The 25,435-nt window shown below is 42.7% G+C and overlaps 1 protein-coding gene across 8 annotated transcripts in view; it reads right to left on the bottom strand.

The window, feature by feature from the left end:
• The window catches only part of WNK1 (WNK lysine deficient protein kinase 1), a 97,177-nt gene extending 74,882 nt beyond the window's left edge, over positions 1-22,295 (bottom strand). For all 8 annotated transcript variants that reach the window (XM_042889912.1, XM_042889914.1, XM_042889915.1 and 5 more), the window contains exon 1: positions 21,506-22,295. In XM_042889912.1, the coding sequence (XP_042745846.1) occupies positions 21,506-22,279 (774 nt within the window). In that variant the 5' untranslated portion in view covers positions 22,280-22,295. The remainder of the gene's footprint in view (positions 1-21,505) is intronic.
• Positions 22,296-25,435: the final 3,140 nt, after the last annotated feature.

The following is a 25,435-nucleotide window of genomic DNA, read 5'->3' as shown; positions in this document are numbered from 1 at the left end:
TTCCTACTCAGGTAGAAGTATTCAGAAGTGCTCTGAGTTTTAGGCAAGCACACAAATCATCTTAATTGAAAGCTTGTGGGATTATTCACATTCAGCTGTACAGTTCCCTATAAAAGCACCTACCTGTATGTTCTTCTGCATTCTTATTTCTAGCATTTCAGTGCATAAACTTATGAGCAACACTACACACTGTTATCACTGATACAGGTGAGTGACACAGATAACACATGCAAGCTTAGTGCTGCTCCTCAGAGGGAATTAAAGCAACAAAATACGCCTATCCTGACAGAGATGATACCTGGGTATACTTATGAGAAAGGAGGGGAGGAAGAAGATGAAGGAAATACAACTCTTAATATTCAAAAAGGAAGCAGACAAATCTTTGAAGTTTGAACAAACTTTTCCTGAGAGCTGAAGCATTCTGGTGCTTAGATGGAGAAAATAGGTCAGTTTAAAAAAAATGAGAAAAGCTCTATGCTTTCCTTGTTCATTTGTATTTAACGAATGTGATAGCTTACTGATTCAGGGCTTGGGTTGACAGGGCTCCTCCATTCATTTTTCAAAAAAAGCATCGACCCCATTCAAGAAAAAAAATAACACACATCTGAAAAATAACCAAAAAAAATAAACACATCTGAAATTGGCAAAAAATAAACTACATAGGTCAGAAGCAGTGTGCAACTTAAACTCTGTGCACAGCAGCCCTTTCCTGCTCACACTGCATATTACAGCTAACAGACAGGGGACTGGGGTAGGGAGTCACACTCCATGTTGTCTAAGCTTCGTGATGATGAATCCTGTAAACATCAAAATTGTTTACTGAAATTTAAAATAGTTTGGTAATTTACTCAAAGCACCAGTAGCTTTATTCTGTCTTCCAGTACAGAGTAAAAAGTATGTTTTTTGTTTGTTTTGCTTTCCTTTTAATGTACAGATTAGAACTAGCATCATTCTACATACGTGCTTACTACTGTCCTCAAAAGAATTTAGTTTGCAGAGGTCAATTATACGTAACTTAAAGAGGCAAAAAAGAGATTTAAGCTTCAGAAGATAATTATATCTAACATTAAAGAGAGAGTATCCATAACTGAAGCCTATGTATGTGATTGAAAGATATCAGTGATGCCCCCCATTTTTTCCTGCAATTGCTTGTTCGCTTTGACAAAGCTGTGATTCATCAGCATGGGGGAAGGGGAAGAGAATATCACCACTAAGTACATTCCTCTGTTGTGGTCTCTTCCCACAGTTACACACGCAGCAGCACCCACCCAGTGGCAGCACCATCTAGGACACCTGGTGGCAGCAATGTGCTTGAAGAGCCACCATCACTGAGAGTTCCTGATAACGGGGCATTAACACTGATGTAAGTGCTTGTTTGCACCAAGTTCCAGCACTGTTAAACACAACTGACCCGTAGCTAGTCACAGTTACAAGCTTCTTCCAAGGCCAAATCCTCAGGTTCCAAGATCCCATAATTCACAAGGACGTTCAGAACAAATCTAGTACTAACATTGCTATACAGGAAGCTGGAAGTAAGGAATAACCAGGACACGCAAAAACAAAGATGCTTAAGAAAAGGAAGTTAGGAACAGCTCATCAGAGATGATCTCACCAGCTAGCTTAGATACAAAGCCATTCTGCCTCACTTCCTTACACCGAACAAAGAGCAGAAGTGGGATCAGAAGTGTAAGGAGTGTGGAAACACAATGTGTCTCATGAAAACAGCTGCAGAAAAAAAGCCTTTTGTCCTTTTGCAGGACAACAGCAGATCAGAATATTTCCTCTTTATGTAAGGTTACGAGAAATCTTAACACAACTTCCAATGTTTACCTTTTGGAGCAGTAGTACTGTGAGAATTGTTAGATCCAGCACTGCCTAAGGTAGTATGCTAGGCACACTTCAGTACCTTGCTCACTGGAGACACAGGTGTGAGTGTGCTGCCTACAGACTGGGACAAAGAGACAAATCTAGGTAAGATAATGGCAGAGCCTACACCACTCTAAAAGGGCTAGAACAGTCTGGCCGACAAGCTTCCCAGATGCTTACACTGTCTCATTTCTTAGCTTTCCACTTAATATGGACAGAACACATCAGGCAGTGAAGCACCTAGCTTTTCCCAGGAAAAATAAAATAATAAAAATAAATCAAAACCATAAATAAAATAATAAAAATAAATCAAAACCTGTGAGCCTGTTCCAGAGCTGGACCGCGTGTGAATAAATGTGTTAATACAAGGTCATGCTACTCCCCTCCCCACTTCACCATGTCAGCACAAACACTTGAAGGCAAAGCAGGAAGAACTGACCCAAGAGAACCAAACTCTCCCCCTGTAGAAAACAATGACTACAACTAATCAGTATATTGCCTAATCCCACAGTTTCCTTCAGGAAATCAAATACTTCACTTACACTCTTTAGAGCAGAGCTATGAAATCTACACAGTAGCTTCAGAAATTTATGAACCTTTCAAACCTTTTAAGCCAGTTACATACTTCTCCTTTGCTCTCTCTACAACCAATAGGAGAAAAATGATAAAGAGTAGATAGAAAAACTATGACTTAGGCATGACCTTCTCTGGTATCTCTCAGGTCCTTGAAAATCTTGTCTAAGAATGGCAAACAACTGTTTGGGCTTCAGTCATTTCTATTCTAGGGTTTCTCTAGGCAGCATTTGTGTTTCCTTACACAGAAGTCTGGAAAAAAAACTGGTGAAGGTTTTAGGTGATTTGTTCAGCCTTGAAGGATGAACATAGGGGATAGCGATCAAAATGCTGTCCCATGCCAAAATAATCAGTACTCAAGAGAACTCTCTTCACTTCAAAATTTCTAATTTGATCCACAGAAGATAAACGAGTAAGTTTGCTATCTGATACCAATTCACAGTAAGGCTTACGCTTAATACAGAGGGCTTATCACTGAGTTGAAGTGCTAGCTGAACAGAATTCTCCGTGAGCTATTAACCAGCTGCATCACCTTGTCACTTGGTTCAGATGCCTCATTAAAGCTTCGGGAGCTCATGCCGATTCTCATTTTGTACTCAACTGATTGCTTTGTAAGTGAGAGGGAAGGTACATTCAAACAGCTCAGCTTAATTTTACGTGCAAACCTACTTTTCCACTTACAGGGTGCCAATATGGCAATAAAAAGGCGTCTTCCACAATCCATTCTCTTTACCTTATACACCAAGAGGAACTACAGCTCTATTTTTATTACACTTAGAGTCCTTTATGAGTAGGTACGTGCATAGAACACTGGGGTGAACTCTTCACTAGTTCTAATACAGACAAATCTATTTACAGAACCAGAAATGTCTTAATGCTTTATCCTAAAATATTTCAAAAAGCCACTGGACAAGGGGAAGGGTTGTAAGGTTGTCTATATCCACTTTTCTGTACACTGATGAGTTGCACTAGCATGCTGCTTGGAAGTCATGCAGAAGTGTAAAGATGGCTCCCAGGATTTATTAGCAGTGTTCAAAAGCATAACAGAGATAAATGCAAACTTAATTCTCCTGTGCCACTGGTGAGTTACCTTACAAAAATTCCAGCACAACAACTAGAGGTAACAAACAAACTTGGCAGAAATAATCAAGCAACATTCCCTACAAGACTACCCGTGTTCTCCCACTTCTAAATTAACTCACATTAGTCTACAATACATGTTAGCTTCAAGATGATATAGAGGATAGGAGCATACATACTGCATATGCAGCCTAATTACAGCTCTCTTAGTCTTGTTGCTGTTTCTGCAAACGCATCCAAAAAACATCCTTCATTTACTTCACAGAATTGTGGATGACTATCAGTTATGACACACGAAGTGTAGGCCAACAGAAAATCCTTACATAATCGCTAGGAAACTCCATGACAGATCATTCATTGTTAGGCCTCTCTCAGCGTTCCTCTAGGATTCATACAGATACAGTGAAATAGGAGGCAATCAAATAGTTGATGTTCTGTGCACCATACACCACAATTAATTGTTAACCATGTTTAATACTAAAAGAAGGTTCCTTAGCCAAAAAGTTATCAAAAAAAAATTCTCAGCCATGGTTCTGTCAGAAAGACAAACCTGCATTGAGCAGGCCAGCACACAAGAAGCCAGAGAAGCAGGAAGTCAAACCAAAGTGGTTTGTCAGAAAAGCTGCACAAGTATTCCAATACAGCATCCATTGCTTCAGTGGCAGTACCACTCGTGGTAAGAAAGGGCAAGAGGATTTGAGGCATCCCATATTTCTGTTTAAATTAAATTCCTTCCCTTATTACATCACCATAGGCAACATCCCAGAATAACCCCCTAGTCAGGGGGACCAAAAGGTGGAAGTGGCATTATAGTTTTACCTCCTCAAAATGCCAGAAAATTCTTAAGAGAGTTGTCTCATTGCCACCATAGCATTCCTCTGTTTGGAACTTCAAGTTTCAGTGTCCTAGGTAACACTTCATAATGATTAAAAGAAAAAAGACAAGGAGTTGCCCTGAAGAAAACTGTTTTCTAATCAGGACTGTTATCTATAAGAAGAAAAGCAAGCTGGAGATCCCTCTAGAAGTCCTTTTAGCATTTCCACGTCCTTTCCTTAAACTTGCTTATGAACAGCCCCAGAAAAAGGAGGAAACTAGCTGCCACCAATGACTGCTCCTGCAGGGGACAACTAGCGACAACTCTATCAGTATCCACCGCTAAGGGGAAGAGAACCATACCATTCCACAGAACCTGTGATTCCCATTTCTTCCAACAAAGCAGGAGGCAGTCTGAGCATCTTTTTCTTAGCTTGGGCCACAAAACTGAATTCTTACACAAGGGGAACATGGGAAGGATAAGTACTTTATTTGCTTCTAGTTTTCTCTAATAAACAACACACAAGGGCCCAGCATAAGCACCTGCTGCTGCAGCACCTCTAATACTGGAAATAGATTTCAATAACAATATTGGAGTACGGAGTAGCAAGTTTTACAACTCTGAGTTTATGGTAACTGCACCAGCATCAATATTTAGCAGCTGGCATTTGTGAAAGGGGAACAAGACCAAGAGGCTGCCCAACAAGCAGGAGCTGGGCAGATTAATCACAGCCTCAAGAGTTACAGTCCTACCTTCAAAGATATTTAGCGGGCTGAAAAATCAATGATCAGGCTTCTTCCAGATTAGTTGCAACATATCTGTCCACCAGAAACAGATACTGCCTCTTGTGATTTCACTTTGCAAGTAATAAAATCCAGACTGCATTGCAAACAAAGAACTGCAGTTCCACCCCTGCTAGCTCTCGCCCTGAGCACTTTGGCTGCAGAGGCTGCTTGCTTTTTGATGCTATTTTAATCTCTTTGCTTCCAACACATGTTGAATCTAAAATTTTCTCACAACTTGCCATTTCCAACTATGCTTTCTCAGACAGACCCAGTCCACCCTCATCTTCAGCTGAAGGCCTGCATAACCAATCTGTTCGGATCTCCATCTGCAGAGCAAATCAACATGCAGTACGCAAACCAAACTGAGACAGCCCGAGCACTTTCAACATACTGAATTGCTGACTCAGTCCAAGCGACTCCATTTCAGAGTTTGTCACACACATAAGGCTGTAAGCTAGAAACTGAAATTTGTGCCACAATGGACTCTTCTTCTCTTAGCTGATTTCACAACACGTACCTAAATAAGGACTTCCCAAGAAACTTACTGGAAGCAATCAGCTTTGTAAAAATAGGAGGCTTTTCTCCAAAATTCATGTTCTTGCCAACAACTGTAACAAGATGGTATTGTAAGGATATGATGGAAGCTGAAGAAAGCAGAAGAGACCATGTCTGCAAACACCCAGAATTATGTAAGAGATGGAAGGGACCACTTTCCAGCTAATTCAAGGGCTAACAACCGTGTTTTCCTACCACAGGCTCCTGCCAACCCTTCCTCTCAAAGCACCTTTCAGAATCCACTTCCCAAGAGAGTCAAACAGCATTAGACGTAGCACAGACCTGACTCTGAGCTAATTAAAAAGGAATTTCTATACAGTGTGCTAGATTCTAAACAGTAGAACAAAATTAAAAGCAGTCAAGTTGTTATTACAGCTATGTTTAGACTGTTTAGATTTCTTGCACTTGTCTCATTTACATACATTTTTTAGACTATTTTTCCTCTGCGCAATCACAATGGCTGTCACTACAGAGAAATCAGAACATCTCTACAAACCTGCAGCTTATACAGAAGCACTGCTTGCTAGCAGCTCGATTTCAATTAAAACCTGAATCATCCATTTCAGTTTAATTTGAAAGATTCAAAAGGTATTTAAAAGGCTCAGCTGCAAACAAACTTGCTAATTTTACAAATATATTCAACCGAAAAGGATAAAAATTCTAATCACTGAATTTATTTTAAAAACAGATATTCCATCTTACCCAATAACATCATTCTCTCAAGCTTGTGGGAAAGCAGATGGATTTTGAGCATCTGCTTTAGAACTACTAAGAAAATGACTTGGCAAGATTTGAATTTGCTATAATTAAAGCTACTTGAGCAGTATCTTGTAGAAGGTCTGATGCAGACATCTGTGACAACACACCAGAACCAAAGCGAGGTCTCTATCATTTAAACAGTACGGCTAATAGCTGCAAAGACTGCTGCTTCTGCAGAAATAGAGGCTGCTGTTCCTTAAAAGATTTTCTGCTTGAGAAATTCAGTCCTTACTCCTCAGAGAAACTGACGCACTGATGGAGAATGCCTTTTCTGACTATATCAAACTTTAATAGCTTAAACATCTGCAATACAAACACAGGAACTGAATTATGTTCTATAGCCTTCTATACTGCATTTCCCATACTGAGAGTTTGACTTGCACATGCTACACAAAAATAATTCTGTTTTACCACCTCACTTTGCATTATGAAAGTGAAACTCTTTCAGAAGGCATCATACAGACACTAACATGTACTCTCCATGTAGACACGGATCAAGGCTTCAGAGTTTGAATAAAGACAGGGGTTCCAGTCTCAGCAAAAAGGCAACTCGCATGTCTCGGCACTGCTTTTAGGACTCTGCTCAGCCATTCTGAACTACCAAAGCTTAAGAAAGAAATGGAAGTAAAAGAGCAGTATTTCCACCACCTTGTCCGAAGCTTCTTAAAACAACTAAGCTTGAAACAAGACACTCAGCTTGAAAATTCAGAGCCCACGTGGTTAAGGTACACCAGTTGGGCAAACGGAAGCCTGATCTTACCAAAGTGGTGCTTACCAATGTATCATGCCCACGAGCTGGTAATAGAAATTGAACAGCTAACAACCATTACATAAATATAAAACATTAACAACATGTTTCTTCTAAAGTCAGCTTGCAAAATTACAGACCATTCCAAATCCAAACTCCAGGAAAGTTATAGGCATTTTTGCTACACCGCTCACTTCTCAAATCTGCTTGACTGCTTTTTGCAGTCCAAAAAAGCGCAGTAACCAAGGAGTTCAAGTAGCAGCTTCTAAAACTGGATGAGTGAGCTGCATTCATGCTGTTAGAGGAAAAAAGACCTGATTGACATTCATGTTAAGCACACGCATCACACGCACTGCACTAACAGAATATTACAGCAAGTATATGCAACTGGTTTCTCAGTTCTGGGCCCTCACACAGAGACACTCTTCATTTCGCTACAGCCTGGGTTAAAACCAAACAGTTTTACAGCATTAGAAAAACAGTATTTCTAGAGTATTTTCAATGACTGACAAGGACAGGACTCCTGTGCAATGAGATACGTGTGGTCCCTAGACTAAGATCAGAGGCTTTACTGGAGGAATCCAGCTCATCGTAAACACAAAGACAATTAAACAGCTTTCATATTTTTAGAAGCAGCAAAATAAGCATTGATTTGCACTCTATGCAAGCTGATGGTAATACAGTTTCAACTACACACAGCTTACTAATTCTTTCAACTACCATTTTTGGAATAGTCACCAAGTCTTGCTCTGAACATTCAACACTAAATCGTTGTGGTGGGAGTCCTGTCAGCAGCACCAAGAGGGGCTGCACAAGTACGCACAGTCTCTTCATGTCACTCCATCTAAAGAACTCCCCCTAACTACTTCTCTTTTGCAACCTCTGTTCAAAAGCCAGAGAGCCAGACAAGGCTAACAGCTATCCTTGCTATCTCCATAGCATGCATTGATGGTTCCCAGATGCTCAAACTGTAAACCTGGCACTAGAAGATGGCTGCTCAGATGAGGTTTGAGTCAAAGGATTTCTCGTTCTTTGACAACAAAGCAAAAAGATCATACACTGCTGAAAAAACACACACTTACCAGAATTCTTTATCCCAGAAATCTTAACTTATACAAATACAGAAAACAGCATGAACTAAAGTCCATTCATGATTATGAAGCTTATGGAAGTTGCTCACGTCTTTAAATATAACCACCTTTTAGTATGCCCATAAACGCCATCAGTGTGACAGCAAAAAAACACTGTTTCCATCAGCAACACCAGCCACGTAGCCACGTTCAACAACACAGGTTTTTACTGATGAACACTTCCAATTCAAAGGCCAAAACACTCATTAAAGGAGCGTAGAACAGCTTTGGCCTCCCAAGCTCTGTTTGATCCCCAAATCTTTAGTGCTGCAGAAGACATTTCCTACTGGCTTCAAGAGCTCCCATCACACAGACATTGCATTATTGAGTTCCACAAGCCATGAGAAAACTGCTTCTGAAAACACACCATTAATGCAAGAGAACTACGCAGACAAAGCAACTCAACAACATTTTGGATTGGTTTGGTCTGGTTGGGGTTGTCTTGGAGTATTGTTGTCTTCTGTTGTGTTTACTGTTTGTTTTTGAGGCCTGCAAACAACCACCAGGAGCTAGCAGCAGGGTCACTGATATTTATTTATCTTTCCATTTTACAAAAGTATTAACCATAGAAATTTCAGAATTCCTTAAGCATCTCTCTGAAGCACTGAGTAATTCCTCTGAAGGCTTGAGCAGCAAGTAATTCAACTAATAAACGGTTGCTTTCCATGTTTCTTAGTATAAACCTGTAGTTATTGCAAAGTTTCGTTTCTAATTCAGTTCCATTCATATACACTGCAGCCTTGACTAAAGAGCTACAATCTCGATTTACAGAAATTTGCTGCAGAGAAGCTATTTTAAGTTAATGATTATGCCTATTCTCCTATTAAAGCGCTTTTTTCAGCCATGTACTTAGCACTCAAATTGTTTTGTTGGTTTTTTTTTCCATGGCACTTTGTTTCACATTGTGCTCAGTAGCCCATGCAACACACTGCATTTTGCAGCCACGCAGCCAATGGCCGTTGGCAGGCTTCCATCTCCCCTTTCTCAATATTACTGAAATAAATCAAGGTTCATTCACACATGGATGGCAGTAAAAACTCTTTACAATTTGCAAAGTCAAGTTAACCTCCCTTAATTATCAGCATCCACTAGATTTATTACGAATCTTGTTACACTTGATTCATTGTTAGCTGGGACCACATCAAGTATCTCAGTTTTTGCTGGACATCCAGACCAAAACACAGCTTGAAAATAACGGACAAGAGCACAGGACCAGAGATTGGATGTTTTAAACTAACAACAATACTAAAGGAAAGGAGACACTTAGATTTCACAGAAATTCTTTTAACTACTTTTGCTGGTGCATTTCCTAATCCCAGCATCAGTGGCTGAAATCATTACTATACAAGGACTTATATAATACTTGAGAAAAAGTTTTCAACTCTGTCTGAAAAAGAAATTCACTCAGATGGTTCAACTTCACGTCTCCTTTTAGTGAGTCTAGTGCTAAAACTGTTCCTAGGAGATTCACAGTTAAGCTTTATTTATTTCAAGTTGGAGTAATGCTTACAGACCTCTAAACTTACAGTTTGGTCACCAAATTTGATCTCCATGACTCCTGATAAACTCACAGCTGTTGGACTGAGTATTTATACACGAAACAACTGACGTATTTCCATCTGGTCTTCATGACAGAAGGATGACTATATAGAACTGCCACTTCCAAACAAAACTTGGGGAAGAGGAAAGGGAAACTGCTGAGCTGGACTGCCCTTGACCCACAACACAAACAGACAACTCAGCTGTCGCTTATGTTTTGGTCATCTGAGAAGGAGCAGAAAGTGCATCTGAAATAAGACACCCTATCCAGCTGAAGCTCGATCTAGTGCATGGACTTTTTTTCCCCCCTTCCTGGAAAGAGATTTGGCTTGAGAAGGGAGAAGGCAAGAGTGGAAGGCAAAAGCCCAAGAGAATCATAAGCACATTTCCATGGACAAGATTGATTTACCAGCTGGAAAAGTCTACATTTGGAAGAAGGCAACTCCAGCAGTCGAAATTTAGGTGCAGGATTCAATTCTGCTCATCATTCTTTTATATGGAATACAAAGTAAAGTATATATGTAGTAGCCCAAACACAGACAGGTACAAAATCCACTTCATCCCAGAGTGCAAAGGAAATTAAAAAAAAAAAAAAAAAAAAACCATGTTTTGCCAGATGGCTTATCCAGGGATCACAGGACAATGCAGGAAAGCTGAAGCTAGGAAACAGAGCAAAAGTGTCATTGGCAATGACTGATACCGTGTTTTGTTTGGAGGGTGGAGAGGTAGGAGAGGGGAATAAGAATACTTCCTGAACAGGTAAGCAGCAAGAACAATTACCATTCCTACACACAGGAACAAGAAAAAAAGAAGCCATTTCCGTGCATAATATTGCCAGAGAAGATAAGGAGAAAAGTCAAATGGAAAATACTTTTGTATATCGTCAACTAACTCATTCTTTCCATTCTAAATTCCAGTGCCAACTTCCTCAGATTTCATACTCCTGAAGTGACAAAACATACTTAAAACATCACTATGCTTACAGTCTGCAGCTTCTAGCTGTACTCACCCACGCTCTTGTTAATGTGCATATCAGTTGTGCCATTACCTAGTAATTATCAATGATTTTACATGGAGTAGTTGCACCCCTTCAAATTTTATAAGTTTACCAAACCACGTGGGTTGCTGCAAAAAGAGTTAAGGATCAGAATTCGAGCAACATATGCTTTTGGATGCGATACAAAAGTAAAATCACAGAATGCAAGCATTACTTCTGAATTCAAAACCATCTTAAAAGCCACCACATTGGAAGCCACAACTGTTTTTTTGACAGAGGTCAAACCACTACAGAAGTTTAGCAAAGCAAACCCTCAGTTAGACAATTTGGTGTGCAAAACGGCAACTTGCAGCAATGGAATAATGGAGTAAATAATGGAGGCTACCACAAGAAGAACTTGGAGGTATTTCGGTGATGTTCAAAGTACAGCTAGCTGCTCTCACAGAACAGATTGGGGCACTCTCTCTCTGTTTACCCCATTGTAATCAAAAGCAGCTGGACCATTTCCTTGCTTCACCCTTCTGAGACAACTACTGTTATCACTTGTGTTGGCATCCATCTAAGAAAGGGCTAGCAGTTCCTACAGATTCTTTTGAACCAGTTTATCAGCAACCTAAAATTCAGAAGATCCAAGCACGCAGTCTACAAAACTGAAGAATGTAGGAAAATAAAACATGTTTTCCTAGAGGAATATCTGACTATTTATAGGCAGATCTTGGGGTATACACTGTGCACGTGCAGCCTATTAATGTACTGTAGCATTTAAGTCTTCAGCAATAACTCAGAGCCTCTTCACTTTCTTTCCCCTCCTTTCTCTATGATCCCCAAAATACTGAACCTCTTAAATAGGCTCGTATAATGAGAAGAGCATGAGAAATCATGCCATCGCCTGTAGTGATTCATGGTTGCCACCAACAGGCAACGAAAATCAAATTCAAGTGCCATGCGTAGGGTTTTCTTTGTTTTTGTTTTTCCCCCTCTTTGCAGACAGTCAGAAATGCATGCTGCCTATCTGCAGTCAAGAAGCTCTAGCTGCATGCAAAGGAAGTACGGAAACCACAGAAGAACCATGCAAACAGTGAACTTTGAGTCTTCCTGTATCACACATTTCTACAGTTTCTCCATTTTCAGCACACTGCTCCTGGCAAACGTAACAACTCACTAAGCCCCAAACCAGGGCAAATGCAAATTAAGATGATGCCCTCAAAGAACGTTCTACATAGCGTCTCTACTGGTCTACACCCACAGATATTACAAAAATAATTCAATCCTTTCAGACAATATTCCTTACTCTAAGACACTTGCCTAAATAGACTGTTTTTCAAGAACTCTAAAATTCTTCTCTAAAACTTAGTCTTCCTTACCATTACTTTTATTTAACTCAAAGGCTCTGAGTCCAAAGCAGTTACAGCATAACAGAGCACATCAAGTTATCATCTTGCCTTTTTTTACACACAACTTGAAATACACAACTTATATTCCCTGAATGAAAGTATAGCGTAAGCAGCTGAATAAAGACAGACTGAAATCAAAAATAGCTTAATGTTGGAAAATATCTGTAAGAGTAAGATAAAGGAGCAGATTTTAAAAACAGATGTGATAACATTTTGCAACATCTCAGCAAAACCTGCTAACAGTTCAGAAATTGCCATTAACAGATGCATATTACATAAGTGCATACAGATTTTCAGATCCTTCAGATAATCAGCCTGGATTGCTAAAGCTTTTAATAGAAATATTTGTGGGTTATATTGTTTGTATGTCATTAACCTTTGCCAGGATAGAAGCTGTTTCCATAGCAGTCAAAATACATTCATATTGGGGTCATAAACTTGCCTGCAAGAGTCAGTAAAGCAGAAACAGGTCACATGGGCACTCTAAAAGAAAATATCCAAGAAAACTGGGTAACACCAGCAGTTGGACAGACTTGAACCATCATGAGACTGTATCAAACAGCCAAAACCAGTTAAAATGTACCTAATTGCTAGTATCACTTTGTATGACCTTCAGTTTAGCCAAGAACTCCTACATAGCTCTTTCAAGTTGACCCAAATCACATTAGAGATCAGTATTCCCATTCTTTTTCTTGTTCCAAATGGTGGTTAAAAAATGACATTGAACCATAGCTTCAATGAGCTCTCCCGTTTGTGGTTGCTTACTTTCTCTCAGTAGCTCCAAATCTGCCATCAGAGCTCACTGCCTTCACTGACACCACAGAGTCAGGAATGATTGAAACCATTCAGATGAAATAAATGATCCAGGACAGCTCAACAGAAAGGACGAAGCTTCTCCCTCATACAAGGAACCTAATAGGGTTTGTTTTTAACACTTTCTGCTGTCCTAAAAGCCAAGTAAGAGGTGCACTAGCTAGCCATACCGAAGTTTCTATTCATGACACTTATTAATAAGAGGTAACAAGATCCAAACTGTTCTGGAATATGGCTCAAAACACAGCATCCACATCCCCAAAGGCTTCCCCCTTTGTTTTAATCTTACCAGTAAGATACTGGGGGAAATCCTGCCAACAGCTGCAGAATAAGAAGACAAAACCACCATAACAACCTTGTCCAGAAAACAGATTATCAGAGAACTGCTGCCCAGAATACTACCAATAGATTAGGTGATTTCAGTCCCACATTCTTGGTTACACTGACTACAAAAAGAAACAGCATCCCTACATTAAAATACACTGATCTGGGCAAAGAACTATGCCCAGAGTCATTGACTTAGCACGTAACAGCTCACAAATATTTCACCTACAGAATAGGTGGCCATCAAGCATGTACAAACTTTTTGGAAGATTTCTAAGCTCTGAATAAGCAAGGAGGTAGCAGTCCCAAAGATTCTACTTAGGCCCAAAACAATAAATCAGAAGTTGATTAAGTTACTCTGTCTGAGTGATTTACGATGCATTATGCTTGTGAAGAGCACTTATTGCTTTAGGTGGACATTAATACTTAAACAGCTTCTGGAAGACAAAGAAAATACCAACACAAATGTGTTTTTTAGCATATTGAAACATCCTTTGCCAAAAGTAACTATGTTAAGTTGCCTGGGATTCAGGCAAAGTAAAACACTACTGCTGGGAATTACTCAGGCAAACCTGGAAGTGCTTTATCTAAATAAGTACAGTGCACATCACAGTAAAGTGATGAGTGAGATAAGTTCAGAAGTGCATCTGAGAACCGAGTCTGAGTTCTCCTGGTCACTGTATCACATCCCATTCTACTCTAGATTATTAGAAAAAAAACATTTAGCAGTATCTGTAATGATCTTGCTGCAAGAATCTCCTTTTGGACTAAGAGGATAGCACCACATAGCACAGAACATTATTAACACAACATTTACCCTTCACAAATAGGAATTAAGGAGTAATCTGCAGGTTGAAGCCATAAACCAGAAGTATGTAAGCTCCATTTTTCAAAGATGACCACAAGAGCTTATTGCCTGATGCCATGGATTCAACCCTCGTCACCCCTTCGCCTACTCGGGCTCTCCCAAAGGGAACATTGAGGGTAAGAAAAACATGCACTAAAAAAATGCAGGTTCTAAATTACCAAATCTTCAACAATTTCTACATGCATTGAGGAAGTTGGATAGAAGGTAGGATATCTGTAGAACATCATCCATGAACATTCAAATATTGTTTAAGTTCAGTACAGAGTTGATATTATCTCAAAAGGAGCTTGAAGAAAATCCTAGGGACTACAAAGAACCTCCGTAACAGCACTTTTAAGGTCCATACAAGAAGTTGGGTCCCACTGGTCAGGAGAAGAATTTTAACAGTATATTTGAAGACTTGTTGATGTCTCAATTTAAACAAAAGCCCTTGACTTTTTTTTTCCTTTCTTTTTGCACTATAATTGCTGCAATAGAAATATAATAGGAATTGTGCATCAAGTACACAGGGAGAATGTTCTTCCAGTCATTGTACGGGCACATGATCAAGCTAAAACCGTGGAATCAATATTTAAAGTTTAAGAGTCAAAAATAGCAACTTGGTACCATCTGCTATTACAAAACACACGCTCTGCCAAGAGAAACTCTTATGCCCAGCTGCAAACTTGCATGGCATTCAGTATTTCTCTTAAAGCCCAAATGTTACAGCCATTATGACTGCATTTGTATTTTTTCAGAAGTTCCCAGCTCTCAAGATCAAGACAAGCTTGAAAACATGAACCTGAAGGCTGGCACGGAAAAATACTCAGCTTTTCATTCAACCCAACCGTAATCTGGGAGAGGCAGTTAGAGATCTCAAAAAGAAGCTGCTGGACTTGACAGGAAGTGAAAGTTTCTGAAGACATTCATGACAGGAAGCACCAAGGCCGCCACTGCTTAGCACAGACTTTGTCGCATACTGTATGGAGAACCTGGGTTCTCTGTACACAGTTGAAACTGTGCTGTTTAACAAGCTGCTGGCATGAAATTAAACACAAAAAAATTAAGGAAGAGGACAATGTGGCCTTGAGGGAAGTTACTAACCCAAAGGCACTGAAACTACACTACACCAAGCACTGCATCCATACAGACAACCACAGATCTCTTGCTGTTATACGTATTACCCTGGTAGACAGCTCTCTAAGGACCCTGCAGAGGATGTCTCCAGAGACTTTTACCAGGTTCCCTTCTAAAGAAAGATGTTTTCCCTTTTGCCCTCAAAAATTTAGTTACAGAGCTAAGAGTTTTTATTTTAAGCCACAGAAATCCAAAACAAATCTAATTTAAGAGATTTGATTCTTCAATTCTCCAACCCACCTGAACTAACATTTATTTCCATAAGAAACACTGCATCTTCCAAACAAACTCATCGCGTTATATTTACTGTCTCACAAGCAGCCAGTTATAAAGTGAGCCACAGCCATCCCTAGACCTGACATCCCTTTGAGGTAAGATTATTTTCCCAAGTAGAGGTCTCCTAACAGCTGCAACTCCAGAATGTACTTTAAAGATCCCCTCTCTGTTTCGGAGTCACCTCTGTAAAAGTCTGAAGGAGTCAGACCACTGTTTATACTTCTGCAGGTAATTAGTCTGGCTCTTTTCCCATGTCATTTATCAAGTTGTCAATTGTATCAATTACAGCACAAACACTCAGGAGTATGGCTAGGTTTTGTTCTTCAGCCACGGAGTTCTCAAATCTGAGACTTGAAGCCAGTAAGTACCAGTAACTGTGTTGTGGCACGATACAGAAAAGCAACTAAAAGTAAGCTTAGACTTGGCTCCAAAAATGTCAAGCTCCATATATGAGCACACTTAAAGAGGTCCAGCGTGATCTGAAGGTGTCATACAATTACGGATTTACACCTGTTGGTCTTCAGTATTTTGGACTTTGTAGAGTTCAGAATAGATAGAAAGCCAATGAAGACCCAATAACAGACACTGTTATATACCTTCATTTATGAGGATTTGCTATAACCTTGAACCTACCAGGACAAGTAATAAGATGGAGACACATACTGACATCACAGCTGTTGTAATAACAAAGTTATGCTCACAGACTATTATTTTAAACACTGATCAGAAGTACAAGGTAGACAATGGGCGCCACCACAATGAATTAGATTCAATTTGGATCTGGAACTGCAACAGCCTTAAAAAAATACGCAGAATTTAGAGCACAGTTACAATTAAGAGTCTATATTTATTTCAGGATGTGACTGAACATTCCCCTGAACTAGCAGAATATAATGGTTTTCCAGTAGCATGTTAACAGTCAGGCAAATTCTAAGTCCATACCCCTCAGCTTCCTCTTGCTGCACGTAAGTTTTCATCTGGTTTTCCATTTTGTTTTAATGTGGATATAAGGAGATTGCACATCATAGCCAGTATCTCCACAGTCAAGTCTCTCAGCAAGCAAAATGCAAACAGCTTTTTAAAAAAAAAAAAAAAGAAAGAAGACTACAGGATGCCACAGCTATGTGATACAAGACCTTTTTTGGTTGTCAGAGTTGAACAAGCAACTTCTGAAACATTCCCAGCTCAGCTAGTACAGAAAGCTGAGAGATTTTTAAGAGTTGTACTTTGGCTTCAGTAGGCTGATGATTGTGGTGTGCCTGCAGCAGAGCATAACCTCCAGAGCACAGAAGCTACATCCCACTGTTGCCTGTGCAACTAAAGCTCAGTATTACATTGAGTTTCAGCTAAGATATAAAGACAGGTAGAATTAAAACTGAAGTGTCAATAAAGGCGAAGACGTACCTCCCATCTAAAAACTCAGAAGACAGGAAGTTGCTCAGATAACTTTTACAGTAAGAAATAGAAATCTGACCCATGGAAATACTATTCAGCTTATCACTATGTCCTGTAAAAAAAAAAAAAAACAAACTGATGACCAGATGCATTATCATTTCATTGCACTATGGAATCCCATAGCTGACATTCACCTATTGTTTGCTTTCAACTGCTTTTCATAGCTACTATGGAAAACTCCATGGGTAAGCTGCAGCATCTCATACACTACACTTGATGTATAATTTACAGTCTACAACAGAAGAGCTTTTACGTAACCTACCCTGGATTACCTACAGGAGTCATAACTTGAGGTAACCAAGTTTGCATTCAGCCCCCCTTCCAAGTAGTAGCTAGCACAGCATGTTCTTGCACAGCTTGCCTTTTAAACTCACAGCTTAACTTCAGAAGCTTTGTCTTGCTTAGGAGACAGCACCCAGCCTCCTTCTCCCTCAGCAGCTCACACACTGTACACAGCAATAACACCAGCACTGCACTGAGAGTAGAGTAAGAAAGGCAGTGACACATCAGCAAGATGTGTTCATGAACTGTAACTGACAACTGATTGCCCTGTCCTTTCTGGAAAGGAAATAGAAGGTAAAGAACTGATACAGCACATACTAGGCATGTGGTATACAGTTCCCCCATGCTTGTGGTTTACTAGCAAAGCATTTTCAGCTAACGTAAATATCATTGTAGTTAAAGGAAGAAGGATTTAGAAACTGTTAAAAAAAAAAAAAAAAAAAAAAGATGCTACCAAATGAAAGAAGGCAGGCCTCCAAATCCTCAACAAATACACAGCTCAAAACAGCTCAATCATCCTTCCATACTTCAAAAGTTACTTATTTGAACAACAGAATCCATGGCAATAATTCCACGCAAAATTGTGTAGACTACACCAGCCTGCATTGTTCAGTAGACCAGAGGTTAACAAGCATCTTGTTTAAAACTGACTCAAACTGAAACAAGGACTCAGAGGGTGACACATCGTCCCCAAGATTCAGCTTTCATAATCAACTATGTGACTCTTACTACCTTTGGCATTAACTTTACCAGATGTAAGAGGCCTAACAGGAAGAGGTGTCACATTATTGCCACAAAGTTACCTGAGCTGTACAAAGAGGTGACAAAAGACTCATCACTCCAATGTTACTTACAAAAGTCTCAACAGTAACACAGTTGTACAGGAAGAGACATTTTAAATTACAATAGCAAACAGCAGCAGTAACCGCTCCTGCTAACTTCTAACTACTTCAATATCATTAAAGCAGTAACCCTAACTACTACTTCACTAAATTTATGAGATGTGCTTATGGCAACAGTAGGAGGCACACTTGACTCAGAATAACTAGAGCCAAGATGAACCTACACAATGAGAATAAAAGTATTCGAAGGTTACCACTGAACAATGTCCTTGCAGTAAGTGAAGCTGAGCAGTGGCTCTAAGCAGTTGCTGCTGAGCTCTTCCTAGCTCCCCCGTGCTCCCAGAAGGGCAGGTATTTCACATTTAAATACCTGCATCCAATATTTAAACTAGGTTCAGTTACAGTTCGTAGCCTGTTTGTAGGAGCCAAGTTAAGCTAGGATTGTCTATCAGCCATGCCCTCCTCAGGCTTTTGTTAGCTATCCATCAATAACCTCGAAATACTCAAGTCCTTCTAATCACACCTTTCCATCATCTTCAGATTAAGAAAACTTAAGAAGTCTGGGCCAGGACCTCTTCTGTTGGAGGTTCTCACAGCAGTAAGTTATCCACAGAACATCATGACTTTCTCCTATTTCCACCACAATTCAGCACATCAAGCGTAAGGAATTACAATGCTGTAGGAAAGCCTTCCTAAGGATACTGAACACCACATTCCAAGGAATCATCAGCACCATGGGAACCCGAGCTGTATTGGATAAAACAGCAACTACACTCCTCTTGAGAAGAAACGGATATTCCCAGTCACCCTTTTGTCTCTACAGAGGACATAAAAATTAGACAGCCTCTGGCAGAGTGACTTTACAATGATGGACAATGCAACTTACACATTCCTCCACACTGTCTTTGATTCACACAATTCCTGCTACGACATTTGCTCCAACATTTAAACGTTAATTCAGCTGAACTGAAAGCAGCCAGCATATTCCTTTCTTCCAAGCAGAGCTTTAAGAAACTGAAGCAGTGAAAGCATGCTAGAAAAGTCCAAGAGAAAGTAATTCCAAAGAGTTATGATACATCTTCATCAGCTCTGGACAAGCGCAGAGATGAACAACTGAACCTGCACGGTCTCATTCTGGCAGCACTACAGTGGAACTACAGAAGACTCTGGAGAGGTGGGACACCTTGGATGTCTACGATATGTCAAGGGAATTAAAAACAAGCACAAGTTAGTTCAGGTTGCTATAATATAGCATGGAAGAAATTGACTCACATTTCCATAAAATAAGGGTGCTTTGAAGACTAGTAAATCTTCAAGACACATCAAACAAGAAAACCAAGATGACATTTTAATTTTGACCATTTCATGAATTCAGACATTGACAGAAAACACGCATAAAGAATTTCATTGTCCTGTCAACATTTATGTTTTCCTAGATAAAGAGGAGTGTGTAGCCATCATAGCAATAGCTCCCAAGTTCCTCCTTTTATTTCTAGACGCAATAAAACAAGACCTTATCTCAATATCCCTAACCATACAGAGTAGCTCCTTCAAGAAATACTTCTAAAAGCTACAAAAATTATGTTTATGCTTTAAAAGCATCATTTTGCATGCAGCCTCCTTATGAGAGGAAAGCTACAGCCTTTCAAATAATTTCACTTGTAAGGTACTCCTTCAGTATATGCAGCCCTCAAGGAGAACATCCAACACTTTCCCCCAACCAATATTTGCAGTCTGTCATTTTAGAAACTACTCATGAAATTCTTCAAACAGCTGAAAGCTCAGCAACATACTCTTCATAAATGAGCTTTTTTATTACATTGCTTCAAAGGTGCTTCTTTGGACCATTTGTTCACACAGTATGGAAGATGACTTAGACAGTTCAACAGAGGTGGTATTATTGGAAAGTGACTGATGCCAAACTGACATTAGTTTCTGATCAGTAAGTACATTGTAAAGATTAAAACAGATTTTAGAAGTTAACTTAAAGGAACTCCAAAATTACAAAGATTAAAATTCCAAATAGAAAGTCATATCCTTTCAGAGGATTAATCTCAGGTCAGACTGCGTATGAAAAGCTCAAGCAGGGCCCAACGCTAGTTAAAATTCACGCTCAGAAGACAGCCACAGGAAGAACAGCATGTAGGAAGGGTGCCTGCTTAAAGGTCTCAGAAAACTGGAAGCTTACTTTCCACAGCCACAGCCACTTCCAAAGCATAGAGCAAGGGCAATAACATAATCTATAAAGGTACTGTTGAAGGATGAGATACAAAAAATTGCTTTGGAGGAGAACAAAGTCTCCCTATAGTACTGCAGGGAGCTATCTGCTCTGATCCTCCTCCAAAGCTCCTGGGATTTTGACCCAATGCTCTTTTGTCTGCCCTAAATTGCATCAGAACACACAGAATAATGAAGCCATAGTACATGAATCCCTCTGCAGACTGTACTGAAACAACACTAAAAAGTAAGCACTATCTTTTTAATTTAACACTGAGGCTTTGAAAGCCAAATACTACATCAGACACTTGCTCCTGGTACCCCAGCTCTTCCCACTTCTTGTAAGGCTGTTGCACAGCAACCTGTCTCTCAGTTACACAAGCTCTGACTCGCATAAACTAAGGGCGTTTCTGCTATCATTAGATCGGGATTGGGAGAACTGTGGCCCTATTCTCATTTTAGTTTTATCCACCAGTCATCTGCAAAGGTTCAGCATGAGGCTTTTCAAAGCTTCATAAAGGATGTGATTAATTTCATCCTTGTACCTGTATCAAGCAAGAATCCTAGCTCTCAGAATGAAAAACAGCTTCACAAAACTCAGCATGCTGCTTTAAATGACTTAAGGTATATTCTAAGCCTACAACAACCCAGTGCCACAAACACACAAAGCATCTGTGAAAACTGCATTTTAATATTGTTCTAAGACAAGCACCTAAAAACAAATTTTGAAAAGCTGCTGTCATCAATTTATGACAGAGTTTTTCCCTCGGCCTGTCTAAACTGCATTTCAAGTGCTTCTACAAACCACCAGGTTACCTTCCGATGGTGATAAAATGCAAGATGTCACGAGAAACAGAACTGTAGTAGATTCTCTTAAGATAAAAAGAAAAAATAAAAATTCAGACTCCAAGGAACGGCTGCACTTTCCTCCAAAGGGGACGACCCAAGTAAGATCTGCAGTTCCCTGTCTACGTAGACCTTGAATGGATGGGTTTTAGCACCCTCAAGCATGCAGCCAAGCACCTAGGAGCCTGGCTGTGCTCTGCTAATTCACCATCTCTATTTGCTTTACCTGCAGCTCACACCAGGCGACTTCCACAGTGGTATCAGTATCCAGTCCTTTATATACAGTTTTGAAAGAGCCTCTTCCAATCTCGATGTCAAACTTCAGGAAGCGGCCGTCAGGGGAGATGCCCACCGCCTTGGTCTCCAGCTCCTCTATGTCCTCCTGCTGTGCCCTCCGCTCCTCGAACTCCCGGCTGGCAGCCGACGTGCTGCCAGCGGCGCTTGTGGGGGGCAGAGCGGCGGCCTCATCCTCCTCCTCTTTGGGCAGTAGCGGGGTGGCATCCTTGGTGGCAGGGGGCTCCTGGCCAGAGCGCCCTTCCAGTGGGAGCGGGACTGGCGGCGGAGGCTGCTGCAGCAGCGAGGGGGCCTGCGAGGCTCCAACGGCGATGCAAGTGGTGCGGACGCACTCGGGAGGAGAGACCAAGGGAGCGGCGCTGCCTCCCGACACGGGAGCCGAGGGTGCGGCGGGCTGCAGGCTGGGCAGCTCCAAGGCCGTGGCGTTGGAGTCGCAGATCACGCTCCGGCGGAAGAAGCGGTGCTCGGTGGCTGCCGCCCCTCGGCTGTCCTTGTCCATGGTGTGGCGGCGGCGGCGGTACTCCTCGCTACGGCCTCCGCTCCCCGCTCCGCCGCTCGCTCCGCCGGTCCCAGAGGCCGCGTGCTCGGCGGCTCCCAGCTTCTCCCCGACGGAGCTGTCCGAGCTGGAACCGTTCTTAGGGGGCGGCGGCGGGGGAGCCAGGAAACGGGGTGCCGGGGGTCCGCCGTCCGCTGCTCCCCCCGACATCGCTGCCCGGGGAAGCGCTGCTGGGGCGAGGCGGGGCGGGGGGAGGCGAGGGGAGAGGCCGCTCACTGCGCGGGGAGCGCTCCCGGCCGCGGCCGCAGCTGCGAGACGGGAGGGTCCCAAGGGCTCCCGGCGGCGGAGCTGGGAGGCGGCTGCTGGGGAGGCTGGGCCAGCGGGGCGGCTCCCCGCTCAGCGTCTGCATCCATCCTGCAGCGGGGCAACGGGCAGCGGGGCCGACATGGAGCTCTGCGACAGAGCCGGGGCGCGGGGCCGGGCGGGGGGAAAGGAGGGAAGGGCAGGCGAGAGAAGGCCGGGGCAGGCCCGGGAACCCCCGGAGCGAAGGCGCGCGGGGAGGGGAAGGGGAGGCGAAGCGGGGGCAGGCCGCGGAGGCGGTAGCCGCCGCGCTCAGTCGCTCGCAGCGGGCGGGCCCGGAGCCTTCAACCCGCCGCGAGGGCAGGGAAAGGGGCCGCGGGGCTCAGCCCCGCCTCGCAGGGGCGCCCATGGCGGCAGCGGCCTCCCCCTCCCGCCAGGCAGCCACCGCCCGCGCGAGGCCGGGCCGCGTTCTCTCAGCAGTAGAAGCGGCCGCCGCCGCCTCGCGGGAAGCCGGAAACCCTCCTCCTCCTCCTCCTGCTGCTGTTGCCGCTGCCTCCGCCGCTGCTGCCGCCCCCCGCCGCCTCGCCTCGCCTCGCCTCTCCTCACCGGGGGCCGCTCGCCGCCTCACACAGGGGAGCGGGAGCGGAGGCCGCGCGAGTCCGACTGGCGCCCCGCGCCGCGGCGGGGAGGAGGGAGCGGAGGCGCTGCGGCCACCGCGGGGCCGTCTCTGCGCTAAATGGCGACGGACGCCCGAAACCGACACACAGCAGGGAGGGGGAGGGGAGCCGCCGGGCACGCCTCCTTCCGCGCACGCGCGCCCGCCCTCGAGCCCTTCCCTGGCCGTCGTTTACTCGGGGAGCCGCGGCTCCCGTCGTGCCCCGCGCCGCGCGCGGAGCCTCATGGGAGTTGTAGTTCTCGAGGGACGAGCGGCCTCTGCCGTGCGAGGGCCGCCTCCCGTCTCTCGCTCCTTCGCGCGGAGGTGCTTGCGGTGCGCTCCGCTGACCGCCGCTGCCGAGGCGCAGTGTGGGAAGTGCAGGCCCCGGTGCTATGGCGCAGCGGCACGCAGCCGTATTTCGATACGTATTCGTATTTAGATACGAATAAACCTTACCCTAATCTGCGCTCCCGATTGTTTGGAAGAAACAGCGTTGTCAGACTTTGCCCTGACAATGATCGTTACCCTCTCGCCATCTGACTTTGGCAGCGTCGCGGCGTTAAGGGATGTGCGGCAGAGCCCACGTGAGCGCTGAAACAAATCGGGAACTTTTCAGGTTGAAGAGGCGGTGGCACACACCAGTCATCTGGTTATTTATATCGTGTTCCTCTTTCATCGCAACGTACTGAACCCAAGCACTTTCCATCTTACGTGAGCAGTCAGAAGTCACTGGGAATGTACCGCAGGAAGCGTGAATTAATTGCTACCCTGCCTTTTAACCAACTGTAATTCAGAATTCATGTCAGTGATATATTCGCAGGAGGCATTCCGGCCCTTCACATGCTTTTTAAAAGTTATTTTAAAACGATTTAGAGGAAGTTGTGCGTTGCGTTGCTGATGCGAGGCCTTACAGACCTCAGCAGCCCCCAACCGCAAGAGACCAAGCCAAGCAGTTCTCATGTGCTTGCACTCCTCATCTACACAATTCGACACTTCATATTAACTGGAATTGTGTTGTCTTCTGTATATCAGCTTCTCTTTGTAACAGCAAACAACATAATGATGCAGTCTTCACAAAAGGAACAAAATGTAGTTTGCTGTACAACTCTCCAGCAAAGACTTCTGCATTGCTTAATCCTTCTCGGTCCTACCTTTATGGCAAAAGTTGTTTTGAGTTAGTTAACATATTCTTTTTGGTCCGCTCGAAATGCACTGACACAACTGAGTAATTACTTTTCAAAGCAATGCTGAGTTAAATGGCATAATTTGATTAGCAGTGAAGACTGACCTGATTAAAATTGATAAACTTATAACTCAATCTGTTCCATCCTTACTGCACCACCAGTGCCAGAAGTTGACCATCAACTTTTTTAACACCAAGAAGGATTTGAGTTCACTAACCTCTTGACTACAGGTATTTGTGCATCTCTTCGTAATGGAATGAAGATTCATTTGCAGCATCAGCAGGCACATCCATGAAAACTGAATGCTATTAAGAGCAGTAGGGCACTGTAGAAGAGCTCAGCAAGGACTTTTAACCAAGGCCCTGTTACCTAGCGTGGCCTGTGCCACCCTATCTTCACTGCTGCTCTTACCTCCTGGAGCTACATTCAAGCAAAAGTCTGCTTTCCTCCATTGCCTGCTGTGTTTTTACAAGCTCTTTAGGTGGGATAAGCAACAAACTCAGGAGTAGACAGCAGACCTTGCTCCAGCCTGATGTTTGTTGCAACTTAATGAGCACGTACCTAAAATAACACAGTGACAAATCACTCCTTGTGGTGTAAGCCTACAGCCTTCTTGGTGAATTCCACTTGCAGCATCAGACATCATCAGCCGCAGGCTTGCACCCAGCCCTCTACCTACCAAATGATCCGCTGCAAAAGTGCTGAGGCTGCAACTGGGAACCACCTCCCACTGGTCTACATGTGTTGTTTCAATGCAACATTGCGTGTAGACTCTCTTGCACAAGTTTGTTTCACCAACTATCCTTAAACATATTGTCCCTTACTTAACTAAGCAAAATCTTTATAGAAGAGACCTGAAGCCCCGCAGTGCAGAGCCACAGAGAGCCTGAGGCGGTCTCCTACTAGAAAACTGCGGTAATTATGTAGAGAAGCACCTCCCAGGTGTCTGATCCAGCACATTCCTTGGTACTCCTGAAACTCAGCCTTGCGTAAGTCTTGAGTATGAGGGCCCTAATGCCCAGTTCTTCTCACTGGCACCTCTACTGGGAAGAGATGGGTATAGCAGTCATCTCTGAAAAAGAAATAATTGAAAAGGCTGAGCAGCTGACCAGGAGGTGGGAATGATGGATTTTGCCTTCTATGGCTCACAAAAATAAAATAAAATAAAATAAAATAAAATAAAATAAAATAAAATAAAATAAAATAAAATAAAATAAAATAAAATAA

The sequence above is a fragment of the Lagopus leucura genome, unplaced genomic scaffold, assembly GCF_019238085.1.
Source record: "Lagopus leucura isolate 7727_CA_CO unplaced genomic scaffold, USGS_WTPT01 Super-Scaffold_100159, whole genome shotgun sequence".
In the NCBI taxonomy this organism is placed as follows: domain Eukaryota; kingdom Metazoa; phylum Chordata; class Aves; order Galliformes; family Phasianidae; genus Lagopus; species Lagopus leucura.
This window is presented reverse-complemented; position numbering and strand designations above follow the sequence as displayed.